The 14,766-nt window shown below is 36.8% G+C and overlaps 1 protein-coding gene across 8 annotated transcripts in view; it reads right to left on the bottom strand.

Annotated features, from left to right (window-relative positions):
- Window positions 1-4,516: 4,516 nt before the first annotated feature.
- The window catches only part of LOC143889660 (protein MOR1-like), a 50,680-nt gene continuing 40,430 nt past the window's right edge, over window positions 4,517-14,766 (bottom strand). For 3 of the 8 annotated variants that reach the window (XM_077393941.1, XM_077393944.1, XM_077393943.1), the window contains exons 42-54: window positions 12,848-12,913; window positions 12,586-12,718; window positions 9,950-10,072; window positions 9,443-9,520; window positions 9,187-9,345; window positions 8,625-8,783; window positions 8,429-8,526; window positions 8,168-8,324; window positions 7,944-8,060; window positions 7,348-7,443; window positions 6,153-6,224; window positions 5,812-6,058; window positions 4,517-5,102 (exon numbers count right to left, since the gene is read on the bottom strand). In XM_077393941.1, coding sequence (XP_077250056.1) covers window positions 4,858-5,102; window positions 5,812-6,058; window positions 6,153-6,224; window positions 7,348-7,443; window positions 7,944-8,060; window positions 8,168-8,324; window positions 8,429-8,526; window positions 8,625-8,783; window positions 9,187-9,345; window positions 9,443-9,520; window positions 9,950-10,072; window positions 12,586-12,718; window positions 12,848-12,913 — 1,750 coding nt within the window. In that variant the 3' untranslated portion in view covers window positions 4,517-4,857. The remainder of the gene's footprint in view (window positions 5,103-5,811; window positions 6,059-6,152; window positions 6,225-7,347; window positions 7,444-7,943; window positions 8,061-8,167; window positions 8,325-8,428; window positions 8,527-8,624; window positions 8,784-9,186; window positions 9,346-9,442; window positions 9,521-9,949; window positions 10,073-12,585; window positions 12,719-12,847; window positions 12,914-14,766) is intronic. The other 5 variants (XM_077393942.1, XM_077393946.1, XM_077393948.1 and 2 more) reach the window with 4 other exon arrangements.

Genomic DNA, 14,766 nt, shown 5'->3' with positions numbered 1-14,766 from the left:
TTATCGGTTTTATCGGTCATTTTGCAAAAAAATTCTAAATATATAAAATTAGATATGCTTACTTTGAAAAATGATTTTGCAAAGCAGCGGTTTATTTAATAAATGAACAAGTACATGTTGAAGTGAACGGAGGCTCTTTGGGATTAGAGAAAAGTTCAACCCGATGTAAATTGTGCGGGTCTAGGACAGAGTGGATGGGATTGTATGTTACCATGCTAGTCAAATGAAGATTTGGTAATGTGCTCTCGCAGAGGAGATGGGCTGTGAATTGTGTCAGTGGCTGGCCTACCTAGTGAACCCCTCTTTAATTAGCCTCTAATTGGTCTAATTAATCTAAGATCTAAGATTTATTTATCTCTCTATATACTAATTCTTCTACTCGTCATCCAAGTCACTGATGGACCCAAGTCCCAAGGCCCCTATGCACCAATCTATTAGTGGGCCAAGGCTCTTGGATCCTAGTTATCCTAATTGAAGTCTAATTAGTCCCTAAAGTTAACTAACTAGAGCTTAAGTGGAGGGATTACCCTTAAAGCATGGATGGAGCATTCGTTTAGGTGCAGCCGTGGCCCCTCAGATGCAGCAGCATCCCCTCATGTGATTTGAGCTTTCCAACGGTTCAACACCTTGATCGGTGTGGGCCTCGGACTCCCAATGTAGACCCACCAAGGCAGATTGGCAAAGTTATGCAAGGCCCCTATGCACCAATCGAATACGCAGTCGTATTCTCGAGTACACCGCTGGAATCTCGAGAACGCCGCCGGAATACCAAGTACGCCGCCGGATTTTCTAGGTCAAACATGTGTTCCAAACGTACGCAGCTGAAATCTCGAATACACCTCCAGATTCTAGAGTACGTCGCGTAATCTCGATAACGCCGCCGGAATATCAAGTACGCTACCGAATTTCTAAGTTCAAACATGTGTTCCAAACGTATCGAGTGTGCCACCGGATTCTAGAGTGCGCCGCTGGAATGTCGAAAACGTTGTCGAATTTTCTGGGTTCAAACATGTGTTTCAAACATATCGAGTACGCTGCCGGAATATCTGAAGTACATAAAAATATTTCCACTTGTCAAGGATCCAACGGTCTCTGCTTATTGGAGACAAGTATTAAAACGAACCCAAGGCTTTTTTTGGTCAAACACATGTTCAAACGAGCCAAATAATGGCAGCTATGGTCAAAAAGATTAAATGCTACCCTGATTTCTTTCAAAGATAATACTAAAATATAAAAAAATGTGGTTACAAATAGACGTGAGAGATAATAAAATATTCAGATCTAACTTTAAAGATAATGATTGACGTGGGATTGTGATCATGTCAGAATGATATTAGGGTCTTTTTTCCACCCTTTTTTATGAATCACCCAGAGTTTCATACTTACTTTAATTGGTACACGAAATCCGTATTTCTCGGTAAGTAACACACCCATTCCGTACTTTTCTCTTTATAAGGGCATAGATAATTATGAAAATGGCACAGACACATATAAAATTAAAGGAACAATAAAGGCACTCTCCTGAGAAGTGAGAATGACCAATAGGCGCACTTCAGTCTATCATCCCTAAATTTATCAATAAAAATAAAAGGAATGCTAAACTGAAGGGAGCTCTTGCAGAAATCAGCTGAAAGGGCGCCCCCATCGACTGTACATCACCAAAGTGCTATAAATTGCTGTAAAGTTAAAAGACACTGGTGACGTGCAGCCAATTGGGGTGTCCTTCAACCCTTTTATGCAAGGCGCCCTGAGTTTAGCATTCCTCTTAGTAAAAATGCAGCTAATTGTATTTAATTTTAGAGGATTGCTACACTCGGGGCGCCCTTTCAAAAAAGGAATGCTAAACTCATGGGCACCCTTGCAAAAAAAGGGTTGAAGGGCACCTCATTGGCTGTTGGTCACCAATGTGCATTTAATACTCTCAGGCTTGCAAACATTATAAATGTACTTTGGTGACCGACAGCCAATGGGGGCGCCCTGTTCTCTTTTGCAACGTCGCCCTTGTGTTTAGCATAGCTCTTTTACTAAATGTGTAAATCAGTGATAATAAATGCGCCCCCTGTTTTACAACGGACAGGGGGCGGAGTGGGCGGTCAACACGTTGGATGTGAAAGGCCCCACCCTTAGACGCACGTCAGCGCGTGTGACACGTAGGATGCTAGGCTACTGTACACTACTTGCTTGTTTTGCTGACGTGGAAGCTCATACGCCACGTCATAATCATAACGCATACGAGCGACACGTGTCATCGGAAAAGCGCGGGACCCACGATGTGGAAAATTTGAGAACCTTTACCCGCTTTTACTAACATCAACCGCTTATATTTTTTTGCAGGAATTCCCAAAAAGCTCAACTTGAATTCCCAAAAATCTACCTTGAGTTGCACCCCTAATCATTATATTAACTAAAATTATTTACTTAGGAATTTAGCATCTTTAAGCCTAAAAAATGTAAAAAATAAATAACAATCAACATTTTTCATATTAATTATTTCGTGAATTTTATTAATTTGATCTTTAAAACATCGCTGCAAATGAATTCTCTGAAAAAAAAAAAAAAAAAAAAGAGGTTGGCACTTCCAATCAGGGTTTTAAATTTCGGTTTCGGAATGCGTTTCGGTCCTCACCCAAGCCGAAATTTGGGATGAAATCTAATGAAATCAAATAAAGTGTTATTTTAATATCGTACAAAATTTCGGCTGAAATTTCCGGAAAATAATAAATAATGAATAAATTCTAGATTTTTTGAAATTTCGACCGAAATAAAGTAACGCTTCAGGTAATATCGATTTCGATTTCGGAATTGACCGAAATTAAATTGAATACCTTGCTTTCAATTCCACATTCAACAAGAAAAAGGGTGGGTAAAATCATATGATGCAACGGCCCATCTGTTTTGGGGCCCACATTTTGACCCATTACTTGTCAATTCAATAGTTTGCAGCCCATTGTGATGAGTAAAGAGATGATGAAACATATTTTAATCATCATTATTATTCCTTATCTTCTTCAATCTGAAAACTTCAGTCATGAATTGCCACTAAAAGATAATGTAATGCAAGTGAATTTGGAAAAAAGGCATCTACTTTTTAGATAAAGTGAGCGTTAGGTCAAGCTTATCTTCAATTCCTACTTGTATACATGTCACTTGTTTGTTAAGAGGATAATAAAGTTGAGAGGCTCCAAATAGGGGATGGTCTCTCATTCTTAGCTTTCCCTCTAATTGAGAGTAGAATAATTTCACATTCATTCAAGAGGAAATTTAGTTATTTCTTGTATGAAGTGCACCACCTAATCTCTCTTTATATGTACATGCATCAATGATATTTATGAGATGTAGTGTTCGATTTGTCACTATCTGACGAGGTCGTAGGGCTGTCATTTTCATTTGATAGTGAAAAATCAGATCACTCACTCTAAGTTGGTATGTTTTAGGCACATAAATTGATGGATTGTTTCTCATTTCTGTTTTGATAGAAATTGATTTGATTAGGAGTGGGTGAACAGGTGTAAAGAGTAGGCATATGTAGTTTCTTTCTTTTTTCTTTTTTTGTGGGTGTCTATGTTTTCAAAGGATTAGAAATCTAACTGATGTAAGGGGTTTGGATTCACTTGCATCAAAACTTCAATGGGAATCTCTCTCTCTCTCTCTCTCTCTCTCTCTCTCTCATTTGCATCACACCTCCAATGTGATGTTAAGTCTGTAATTGGGCCCCCACCAAGCCTTTTGAGAATATGATAAGTTTCATCTTCCTATGCATGTGCATGATGGAGATTGTATGACCACTCCATCAAACCATAGGTTTAAATGGTGGACAACAAATACTGCATGATTTTGAGTGAAAATGGCGGGGACACCCTATCAAAACATGTGGTGGGCCCCAGTATCCGTATGGGTAGAGATGGACGGATGGCGTACCCTACCATATCAAAACATGAGGTGTAAATTGATGGGCCTCACCTTATGACAACTTCAGTTGTGAAATGATGTGCCATTTTTTTCTTTTCGAAAAGAATTATGAGACCCACAGTTGCTATGCATTGAGGTGTAAAAATAGTCTAGCACAGAAAAAATTAAGGAATTTTTCTAGAGTAAAAGGTTTCCAGTAGGCTCCGATTCTTTGGATGTAAAAATGGAAGTAAAATTTGTTTTATGTTCATTTTTACAACGTATAACAAATTTTACATCCATTTTTACGTCGAAAGAAACAGAGCCATAAGAAAATAAAGAAAAATACCACGAATAAAACTAGAGTACAAAAAGACCACTAAAAATCAAGACGGGAGAAAGTTAAAAAAAAAAAAAAAATCAATCTCATTCTATTAACTCATGAACGAGCAAGGCAATTCGCCTTCCTATTAGCTGATCTCCTCACATGATAGAACGAACAGAATAACTTTCTAACCAATCCTTGATATCATTGAAGAACTCCGCAAATGTCCACGAACCAACCATCCTGCCATGGAATGACATTGAGGGAATCTCCCTCCACAATGAGGCGGCCCAAAGCAAAACCTAGAGAAGTCATTCCTTATTTTAAGAGCAAGCCCACTTTCTTATGGGTGGTATTCAGCATGGTCATTCATAAAGTGGGATACGATTACAGAATAATTCCACTGGGACAAAAAAAAAATATTTGTACTGAGAACGCCCAATGTGGCAACCAACAATCAAACCACCATTATCTATATGTCAGGTTAGTGTCTCTGCTTGCATTTGGTGGCAAGAGTTCAAAACAATTCATAATATCAATACATCCTCCAACAACACAACCCACATTCCCTCAGCTTTCTCTTAATTCAAAAGAATAGCATTTGAAAAGATGAGTGGCAGAACCCCTCCTCTCCCTTCTACAATCTATAGGGGTTCAAGGCCTCCACTTTTAAGCCTCTCCATCCGAGCTTGGAGACCTGATAATGCCTTTTCATCCATGGGAAGAACACCCGTTTGTACTGGAATTCTCACATCGCCTTGATCCAATCCATGTGGAAACTGACCCTGCAACCCATGTGTGTTGCCTCCATTCCCAGAAGCTGCCGCAGCCTGAATGCTTTTCATGCGTTCTCTGATGGCATCCAATGTCCCAGGGGTTACTGCGGTAGCTGTTGCCACTTCAGTCAGAACTATATGGAGAGATCATAGTCACAAATATCATGATTTTTTAGAAAAGAAAATGGTATCAGCACAACCATGTTTTGATATTTTCACTAACTCATCTTGTCTTTTAGTATTTAAAGAGCTGTCAAAGGTTATTAGAGTTCCCAAAAAGCTCTCACATGGCAATTAAAAAAGAAAAAACATGGGTTTGTCCAATTATTAAAACACAGTTGTGCTGATATCATTTCCCTCCCGAAAATATCACGATATTTTATAATTTTTTATACACTAAAAATCCCAAAATTTTACACACACCGAGATATCTTCATATCTTGTTCTTAAATTTTATATTTTTTTATATAGGCTTTGATAGGGACTTTCACAGAATGGCATTTTGTGGCTGGCTGTTGCATGAGAGAGCAGCAACACAGACTCACTTTTCAGCAGGTTTTGTGCATCTGAAGTGGCTGCTCTCTCACGAAACAGCACACCACGAAATGCCTTTTTGTGAAAGTCCCTAGCAAATCCCTTTTTATATTAATTAAATATTTTATTTTCCCAGCTTTTTCCAATACAAACCCAAAAATAACAAAAAAAAAATTAAAATAACCCAAAATACACACTTCCAGAGAAACTCCCAAGAAAAGTATTTGTAATTATGAGAGAGAGAGAGAGAGGGAGAGAGAGAGGAAGAGAGAGGGAGAGAGAAGGTACCCCCAGATGAATATATGCCATTGCGATCCTCCCCCATATGCTGTTTAAAATATGAATGATTGTTAGGGTCTTCAGTATATGTTGATGGCAAATTTGAGTATGTAAGTTGAGGCTTCACATTTACTGATTTTGTAAGTACAGGGGAAAGTGGTGCAAATTTGGGAGATGAATGAGATAAAGCGGACGGCGGGGGGGTTGACATTGGCAGACTTGAAGGTGTCCTCCCAGCTGCTGCATTTTTTTCCATCTGTAACCGCCAATAAGAAGTGATTGATTGCTCAGAAGCACATTTATTAACTTATATTCGAGGGGAAACATGATAAGAAAGAGTTCCTGCTTACCTGTGCTAGCCCATCTCTTATGTATGTGCGGAATGCCTCACTAGCATTCTGGAGCTGAGAAAATATATCAACCTGTAATAACCTCAAAATGAAGTCATGAATAACCAGATAATGAGAATCAAAACTCCCAACACAAACATTAACAAACATACAGACAGTCCTTAACTGAGACCATAGTCACAAATCTCCAACTTTTTCGAAAATATCATAATTTTTTGATAAAACAAAAAAACCACAAAATTTTTTCGCCAAGATATCTTCACATTTAATTTTATCGCAAAAATATCTCCAAAATATCCCAATTTTTTGTTGTCCTAATTTGTTTCAATATATATATATATATATATATATATATATATATATATATATATATATATATATATATATATATGAGGAAAATGATTGTGAGCTTGAAGCTCATATAGCTTATATGAGCTTGAGGGCCCAAACACATGTGAGCCCACAATGTTAGGATGATCCAAAACATTCATTTGAAAGGCCCTTACATAGATAGGGTGTGTACAAAAAATCAGCTCCATAGGATCATCCTAACCCATCCAAAAGTGGAGGGCAAAAGGGACAGACACCGTTTGCCACAAATCTGCCCATTTTTGCCCTTCGCTTTTGGAGTTGTTAGGATGATCCAATTGAGCTGATTTTTGGTACACACCCTATCTATGATGGGGCCTTGTAAATGAATGGTTTGGATCACCACAAAAAATGTGGGACCCATGTGTTTGGGCCCTCAAGCTCATATAAGCTATATGAGCTTCAAGCTCACAATCATTTTCCTCTATATATATATATATATATATATATATTTGAATGGTTTGGATCACCACAAAAAATGCGGGACCCATGTGTTTGGGCACTCAAGCTAATATAAGCTTATATGAGCTCAAGCTCACGAACAGTTTTCCCATATATATGTGTGTGTATATATATATATATATATATATATATATATATATATATATATATATATATATATATATAATATTTTTTTTATATGTTTTTCCGATATAAATCCAAAATTAACAAAAGATATTAAAATATCCAAAGACACCCTTCATGAGAAATTCCCGAAACAAATATTTGTGACTGAGACAGAGACAGTTCTAAACTTCTAAAGGATTCCATGCACTAACAAGGAATAAATAGCATTAAAAGATGCAAAAGTAAGCAAATGTTTCACCTTAGGGTATAGTTGAGTGATACGGTAGAGCTCATATAAACCGATGGTACAAGTTTGTTTGTCACCAATTTTCTTGAATATTGCAGCAAGCTCTTGCTGTCGTCAAATCAAGCCAAGACAAAACATTTTTCAGCAGCAGAGGTTAATGAACATGAAATCGAATTGCATATCAAAAACAATTAGAATTAGTCACAAATATCTCCGATACTTTCGAACAATTTTTGGATAAAATGACAAAATCCCAAAATGTTTCTTAGATTCTGAAAAATCACCGAGACATCTTCATATTTTATTTTTATGGTGAAAATATTACAAAAAAATCCCAATAAATTCATGATATTATTTGCTGCCCTAATCTTGTTCTTAAAGTCTACATTTTCGTATATTTGAAGCATTTTAGTTTCTAAGTTTGTCTCCGGTATAAACCCGAAGATAAGTAAATAACAAAAAAAAAATCCCAAGATAAACCCTTTCCTATCCTTTCCCGAGACAAATATCTGTGACTATGAATAGAATTAATTGGTAGTACAGAATGTCTGATGAAACTAACCACGAATGAAATGTGACAGCAACAAAAGTGAAAGTTACATAAGTACCTTCAATTGTGCATCTGTAGAATGTGTTGCAGGTGATGGACTGTTGGAAGCAGAATCTCCCCAATGCGTTTGGCCAACAGGGCCTGATGGGGTCAACATTCTAGCTGCTGCAAGAGTCTGATAGAAACAACAATAAGTTAGTTCACCATGGTTAGATTTGCAAAGGATGAGGGTTTTTTAACAATGTTTTTTGAGCCAATCCCTCGACTCAACAATCCCCGTACCTGAAGATTAAGGTCAATGTAGGCAAGTATAATAGGCTGAGGTTCCATGTCTATAGGAACCATGGAAAGGTGGCCCTTTATTGCGGTCCCACGGAGTTTAACAAGTTCATGTAAAACAGTCTTAACCATTCGCAATGGTTTATCATCAGCTCCAGCTCTGGTCATAGAGCATAAGATAACAGAGAATTGGAATCAAAATCCGTGGCTCACGAAAACTATTAACAAAAAGGTTCACAACAAAAAAGCTATATAAGTAGATACCGTCTCCTGATTTCTTCCATCCCCAACTCCTGTAGATATACATGAATGCTTTGAAGAATTCGATCAAGATCAACTTCAAATATCGTACTCTGTAGAACCTGGTAACGTACAAATAGATTGAACATTTCTGAACAAAAACATAAAACCAAGAGAGAATAAAAAAAAGACAGAAGGCATACAAAGCAAAAAAAATTACTTTGGTCAGCTTGATAAGACATTTGACAACTAGATCAGAGAACTTCTGATTCCTAGCCGCATAGGTCTCACTTGACGCAGGCGATGTCCATCTCGAGGGATCTAGTGGTTGTAAAAGATTAATTAGCACAACAAAGGACAGTGTTCGTTCAGCATTATCCTGCGTACACGAGCAACAATCACAATGGAGAAGTAATATTTGCATATATGCCAGACATGGCCGCCAGGAACTTTTTTTTCATGATAAATCAACGTCTCCAAGTGGAGATTAGGGTGAAGTCGCTAAAAATCAGGAAACAAAATCCAGGAAACTAGTGTCTCCGGTGATGAGAAGTGGCTAAAAATCGCGGAAAGGTCGATCGGATTTTGGGTAGAATTTTTTGTTCCCAGATTTTTAGCCACATCCCATCACCGTAGACACTAGTTTCCTGGATTTTGTATCCTGATTTTTAGCGACTTCACCCTCATCTCCACTTGGAGACGCCGATTTATCATGAAAAAAATCATGGTAGCCAAACGTGCCCATAATGTAATAAAAACGATGTCTTCAGAGAAAAACCAACAAGAATCTTAAGCATCAAAACATTTAGTGCTTTCAAAAGTTGGCTGCCATCATCCATCAGAGGAACCCTTTCATCTAAAAGCCAAAGGAGAAGCTCGGTGATGAGGCTGTCAAGGGTATTCTCCTTTACAGAATGAGCAAGCCTTTTAATTTGAAATATCTGCAGCAAAAGTGATAGTAATTAAAATTTGTCTAACACACCCGCAACATATAAGTCACTCTCAGAAAAAAACTAATCAGTAAATTACTGTACATACCTGCATAAGTGTGTTCAGAACATATTTACAGGACCTTGAAGAGGCTCCAGCAAGACTAAAATCAAATGTTTTTGCCACCTGCGGAAAGTTGAGGATTAGAACCAAGCAGGGAACATGAAGCAACCAGATACCAATCTATGTCACAAATATCTCCACGATTTTCAAAATATAGCAATTTTGTTTTTTTAATTGGTGATGAAAAATATAGCGATTTCATCATGACATTTTGGAAAAAAATCCAAAATCCCAAAATAATCCAAAGAATTTAAAAAATATAGCAATAGTTTCATTATCGCGATAATATCATGATATTTTCACGATATTTTCCCGGTATTTTATATTTTTTCTTAATTTATATACTTTTAAATATTTTACATAATTTTATTGTTTTTTTCCCGATATAAACCCGAAAAAATAAAATAAAAATTAATATATCCAGAGATTTTTGCCGAAAAATTCTCGATAACGATATTTGTGACTTAGATACCATTGAGAAGAGACATTTACCTTGGTCGCAAGAGATGCAACAAGTCTATCGGCATCCTTGACAAGATCATCCATTGTGGTGCTTTCGGGATCACTTGAGGCCTGTGTCAGCTCATGGCAGACAACTTTCATGCCTTCAACCGACTGCACCAAAGAATGTAATGTACAGTTTAGAATGTTGATATTCAATAGAGGTAATCTAAACTGAAGGGCGCCCTTGCAGAAATGGGATGAAAGGGTGCCTCCATTGGCTGCAAGGGGCAGTTATGCATTTACAATGGCCGAAAGTCAAAGTGTATTAAATACATAAACGTCTCTTGCAGCCAATGGGGGCGCCCTTTCACCCCATTTCTGCAAGGGCGCCCTTTAGTTTAGCGTTCCTCTATTCAATATTGTTCTTTCATTACTACAAACATCATCAAATTGAGTTCCGAAACATCAACTGCTCAGTTAAACATGAAGGTTAAAATATTTGGGACTGAAATTAGACGTGTTTGGCACGAGTCAGTATACTTGGGGCTTTGGTCAAATGATTGAAGCAGACTAAATCTGAGTCTTGCTATTTCAAAATAAAAAAATAAATAGCATCAATAACAAGGGAACAGTGAGCAACGACTTGAGGGCCAGGAATATAACAGAGAACATGACCTTGGATAGGATACAATAGGATACTCAACTCAACAAACCCTTTGTCCCAAACTGGTTGGGGTCGGCTAGGATAGAATGGAACAAATTGATCCATGTAGATGAACCCAACTAGTGTCAGGATTAGACTTAGCCAATTTGAGCCGGGTAGATCCTTTCACCTTCTTCATGAAAATTTTCTAAAGCATTCATTAGCCGACCCCAACTAGTTTGGGACAACGGCTTAGTTTAGTTGAGTTGAGTTAATAACAAGGGAAGTGATATCCGCATTCCTTTGTTTTGATATTGGCACTCATGTCTGTATATTTCTTTTTATTGGTTGTTACAATTTAAAAAAACCAGCCAATTAGAGAAGTTCAAAACAAGGGAGGTATGCCACAAGGGAGGTATGCCAATATCAAAACAAATGAGTGCAGATATAAAGTCCCTAATTATCATAACAACAATATCAAAGATGATGATGATAATAATGAGGGTGGTATGCTTCCCCTCAAACTAGGCAACACTGCTTAAATCATTTTTTTCATATAAAAGTAGATCACGTAGGACAAACTAGCTAGAGTGGAAATGCCAAAATTTACACTTTTCTAATTTTTTGCTAAAGGTTGTTACAAGTCCCAAAAGGCTATCAACAGTCAATCTAAAAATGTTCAGTGATCAGCTTCCTAATCAATTTCAAGGAGCCTTTTGCAAACTAGGATGGGCTTGGATTCATCTTCACTTGTCGGTTGTAAGAATTTGTAAATTTGGTTCTACCTCTTCTTCCTCTTTCTCTCACTCTAACTTTCTTTTTTCCTCTTTTAGTTTTCTTTTTTGATGCCACTCTTTTCCTCTTCTTTCTTTGTCATTGCCCTTCCGTGAATTACAATAAGCTCGGACACTGTGAGGCATGATTTCTAGGGATAGCAACCATTTTTTTCAAATTTTTAGCTTTTGTTTTTAATTCTTATCTTAAATTTTGCAACCATATATTTTGGTTACTCAGTTGGTAGGGCAATTTTGCCACTCATGTAGTAGCATCAAGTACTCAGTCCTCGTTAACAAGTAATGCACACCACCCCCATATCATTTTCTATTATGAAGTTTAAACCACTTTGATGCTATCATACAATTTCCATGTTTCGTATAAATAATAGATTAAAAAAAACCTAATACTTTGATGCTAGGTTCAAATGATTAGTGAATATAGTTATTAAAACATAAATTGAATTTATAAAGCATACCCTAGCTATGGTAGCCCAGCAAGTACATTGAACAACTAAAATGTATGTATAAATTAAAAATATAGTTACAAAATTTGAAACAAACAGTAAACTATACCATAAATAGCAGACATGCCATATTGCTGAATAAGACCAAACTAAATAAACCAAATGAGAAGAAGAAGAAAAAAATAAAGCAAACTAGGATTATTAAATTATACCACACTACCACTTACCAGCACAAAAAAGAAACATATAACAGTGATGTAGACACTATTTAACAATATAAGTTTGGACTTCCATCATCAATTATTTACTAAACACTCCAACTTGAACATGTTTCCTTTGATGTAGGACCAAAGAAATAGAAGATCATTCCAACTCACGCTCGTTCAGCCAGAATGATATTCATAAATCATAACAACTCTGCCCCCCACGCACACTGTTAAGCTACAACTATTCTAGCAATTTCGTAGTTGGGCTAAGATGTCAGTGGCCATTACAAATGAATAGATGCGGCTATTCAACAAGTTCAGGTTTTCCAGAACATAAAATAGACTATTCATTCAATTTTAAAAAAAAATAGACTATTCATTATTAGCTTTTAGAGAAAAACTTCAACATATTTTATAAATCTAAAAGGAGCTTCTTTCAAATGCAATAAATAGAGATAAATTTATCAGAACTCCATGGACTGCCTAACAAATGCAGAATCTAAACAAAGTGTCAAACAAAACAATGGCCAATGTGTCATTCTTTTTTTAACATGGCAGATTGATGAATTTATGCAAAGTCGTGCGAGTACAAAACCTGCTCAGGTGAACCCAACGATATGATATCCAGAGCTTGATTCCAGTCCGTTGGTCCATTCATAGTGGATAGTGAGAGGGGTAAGAGATGCCTTTCAATATTAGAGGCAAACTGTCCACTGCTTTCCCTGGTGCTGAATAACATTAGCATCAAAAAGCAACATCAGACACTAATAATAAAACAAGAAGGGATATCCATGTCATGAAAGATAGCACACTCAGAAAATCAAGTTTTTTTGTAAACATAGTTGATTGACCAACACCTTGCCACAAAAGGGACAGGAAAGGACCTTGAGAGAACTTCTCCACTCTGCTCGGCTACATCTAATCTGGAGATCCAAAGTTGAATATTGAAAAATAGTAAGCAAAAAGAAATGATCGTGAGTAGATATTATATACCGACCTTATAGTATAAAAAGATCTCCACATTCCCAATAATCTATTGGCACAATACGGGAAAGAAATAATAACTAAGAATGATATTACGGATAGAAGGAAAGGGTGAACCTTACAACTAGTTTTACATGGAAAAATGAACCGTCAAAGATGTGTGAGTATACCTAACTTACGCATATGCACCTCAATTTATTAATTTTCATTTTACTTCCGACTTAACTAGCTCATTCTGAATATTCAACTCAAAAAAGTTCACCAAATACTGGGACAAAAATTTAATGTGATGCAAAACTTAAAAAAAAAAGGGTTGAGGAGCTTAATCACCTCCAGTCAATCATTACAAAGGAATTTGTGTCCCATAGGATTGGCACTATAAGTCTATAACCCCTGCAGGAAGGATACCATCCGTTGAGCTGGAAGGAAACAGATTGTCTTTATCTACCCATCAAATTAACACTGAGGGAGTCCCCTTGCACATTCAAGGGGCTTGAAAAATAAATGCAGGAAATATATAACTACAGAAAATGAAAGGCACCTCCACTCCATCCAAGTCTGAACGTCAATAGAACCAAAAAATGGTTATCTAAAGCTACCCAAATGATCATGAAAGACCCCTCTTCCCCAAAAATGGGGCTTCCATCAAAGTTAACCTTCAAGAAGACTTTTGGAATCGGCATAAAAATTGAAAAAAAAAAAACCACCATACACTGACTAAATTTATTAAACATGACATTCTTATAACTTCTTTGAAGGTCATCCATCTCCACAAAGCAAAAAACCACTCTAGAAAAGCCACATGAGATTTATGAGGCCTACAATGTGCAGCTAACTGTGTCAACACTAACAGCCAAGTTTATTTTCAATGATCATGCTTTTCCACACTTCCCACAAATCCCACGGATGAGGATTTTTTCTAGTGGTGGTCCAACAAGAAGTAGCACCGTCAGGACTTAGCAGCCCAAATAATCTTCCATCAACACAGTAGAAAGCTCCAAACTCCGAGGCACTACACAGTACAAAGCTCTCTTAATGACAGAATAAATGGAAGTTCATCACAATATGTCCCTTCAAAAATAAGCCCTACTCCCATCCTATATCACAAGTATCGTTCTAAGGAATTTCTCGGCAAGGGAAAATCTTGGGATATATTAGTTTTTTTTTTCGGGTTTATATCAGGAAAAACAATAAAATTAAATTATTTAAAAATATATAAAAAAATAGATTAAGAAAAAATAAAATATAGCAAAAATAATGATATTGTCGCAGTAAATGAAAATATCTTAAAAATCGCTATGTTGTTTTTTTAATTCTCAGGATTATTTAGGGATTTAGTTGTTTTATCAAAATATCGCAATAAAATTGCTATTTTTTGAAAATATAAGAGATATTTGTTACATAGCTCCCATCCACTCATTTTACTAAATCCCACATCGCAGCCCAGACAGCCATACTATTCTTAAATGTCAACATTCATCTCATTAATTTGCCTGATGAGTCCAACACTACTCCTAGATGCATAATCAACAACCTACCATAACTTAAAGACATGCCCAACAGCTGCTCGCACCTTATTGATTGGAAAGAAATTTGTGTTAGTTCTCATTTTCTTTCAAGCATTTAATATCGAATTCTCTCCAATGGATTTCCTCGTTTGCCCTTTCCTCTCCAGCCTCTCTTCATCTCATCCAGAGCCGAAACATTCATTTCCATTGTCTCACTAAAGAAATCCCCATTTCAAACTTTAATGTCTCTGTTGAAAGCAGGGGAGGAGCCAGGAATTTGCTCC

This window comes from Tasmannia lanceolata, unplaced genomic scaffold (assembly GCF_043159265.1).
Source record: "Tasmannia lanceolata isolate RefF3 unplaced genomic scaffold, GAP_Taslan_0.1 ptg000013l, whole genome shotgun sequence".
Lineage (NCBI taxonomy): Eukaryota > Viridiplantae > Streptophyta > Magnoliopsida > Canellales > Winteraceae > Tasmannia > Tasmannia lanceolata.
This window is presented reverse-complemented; position numbering and strand designations above follow the sequence as displayed.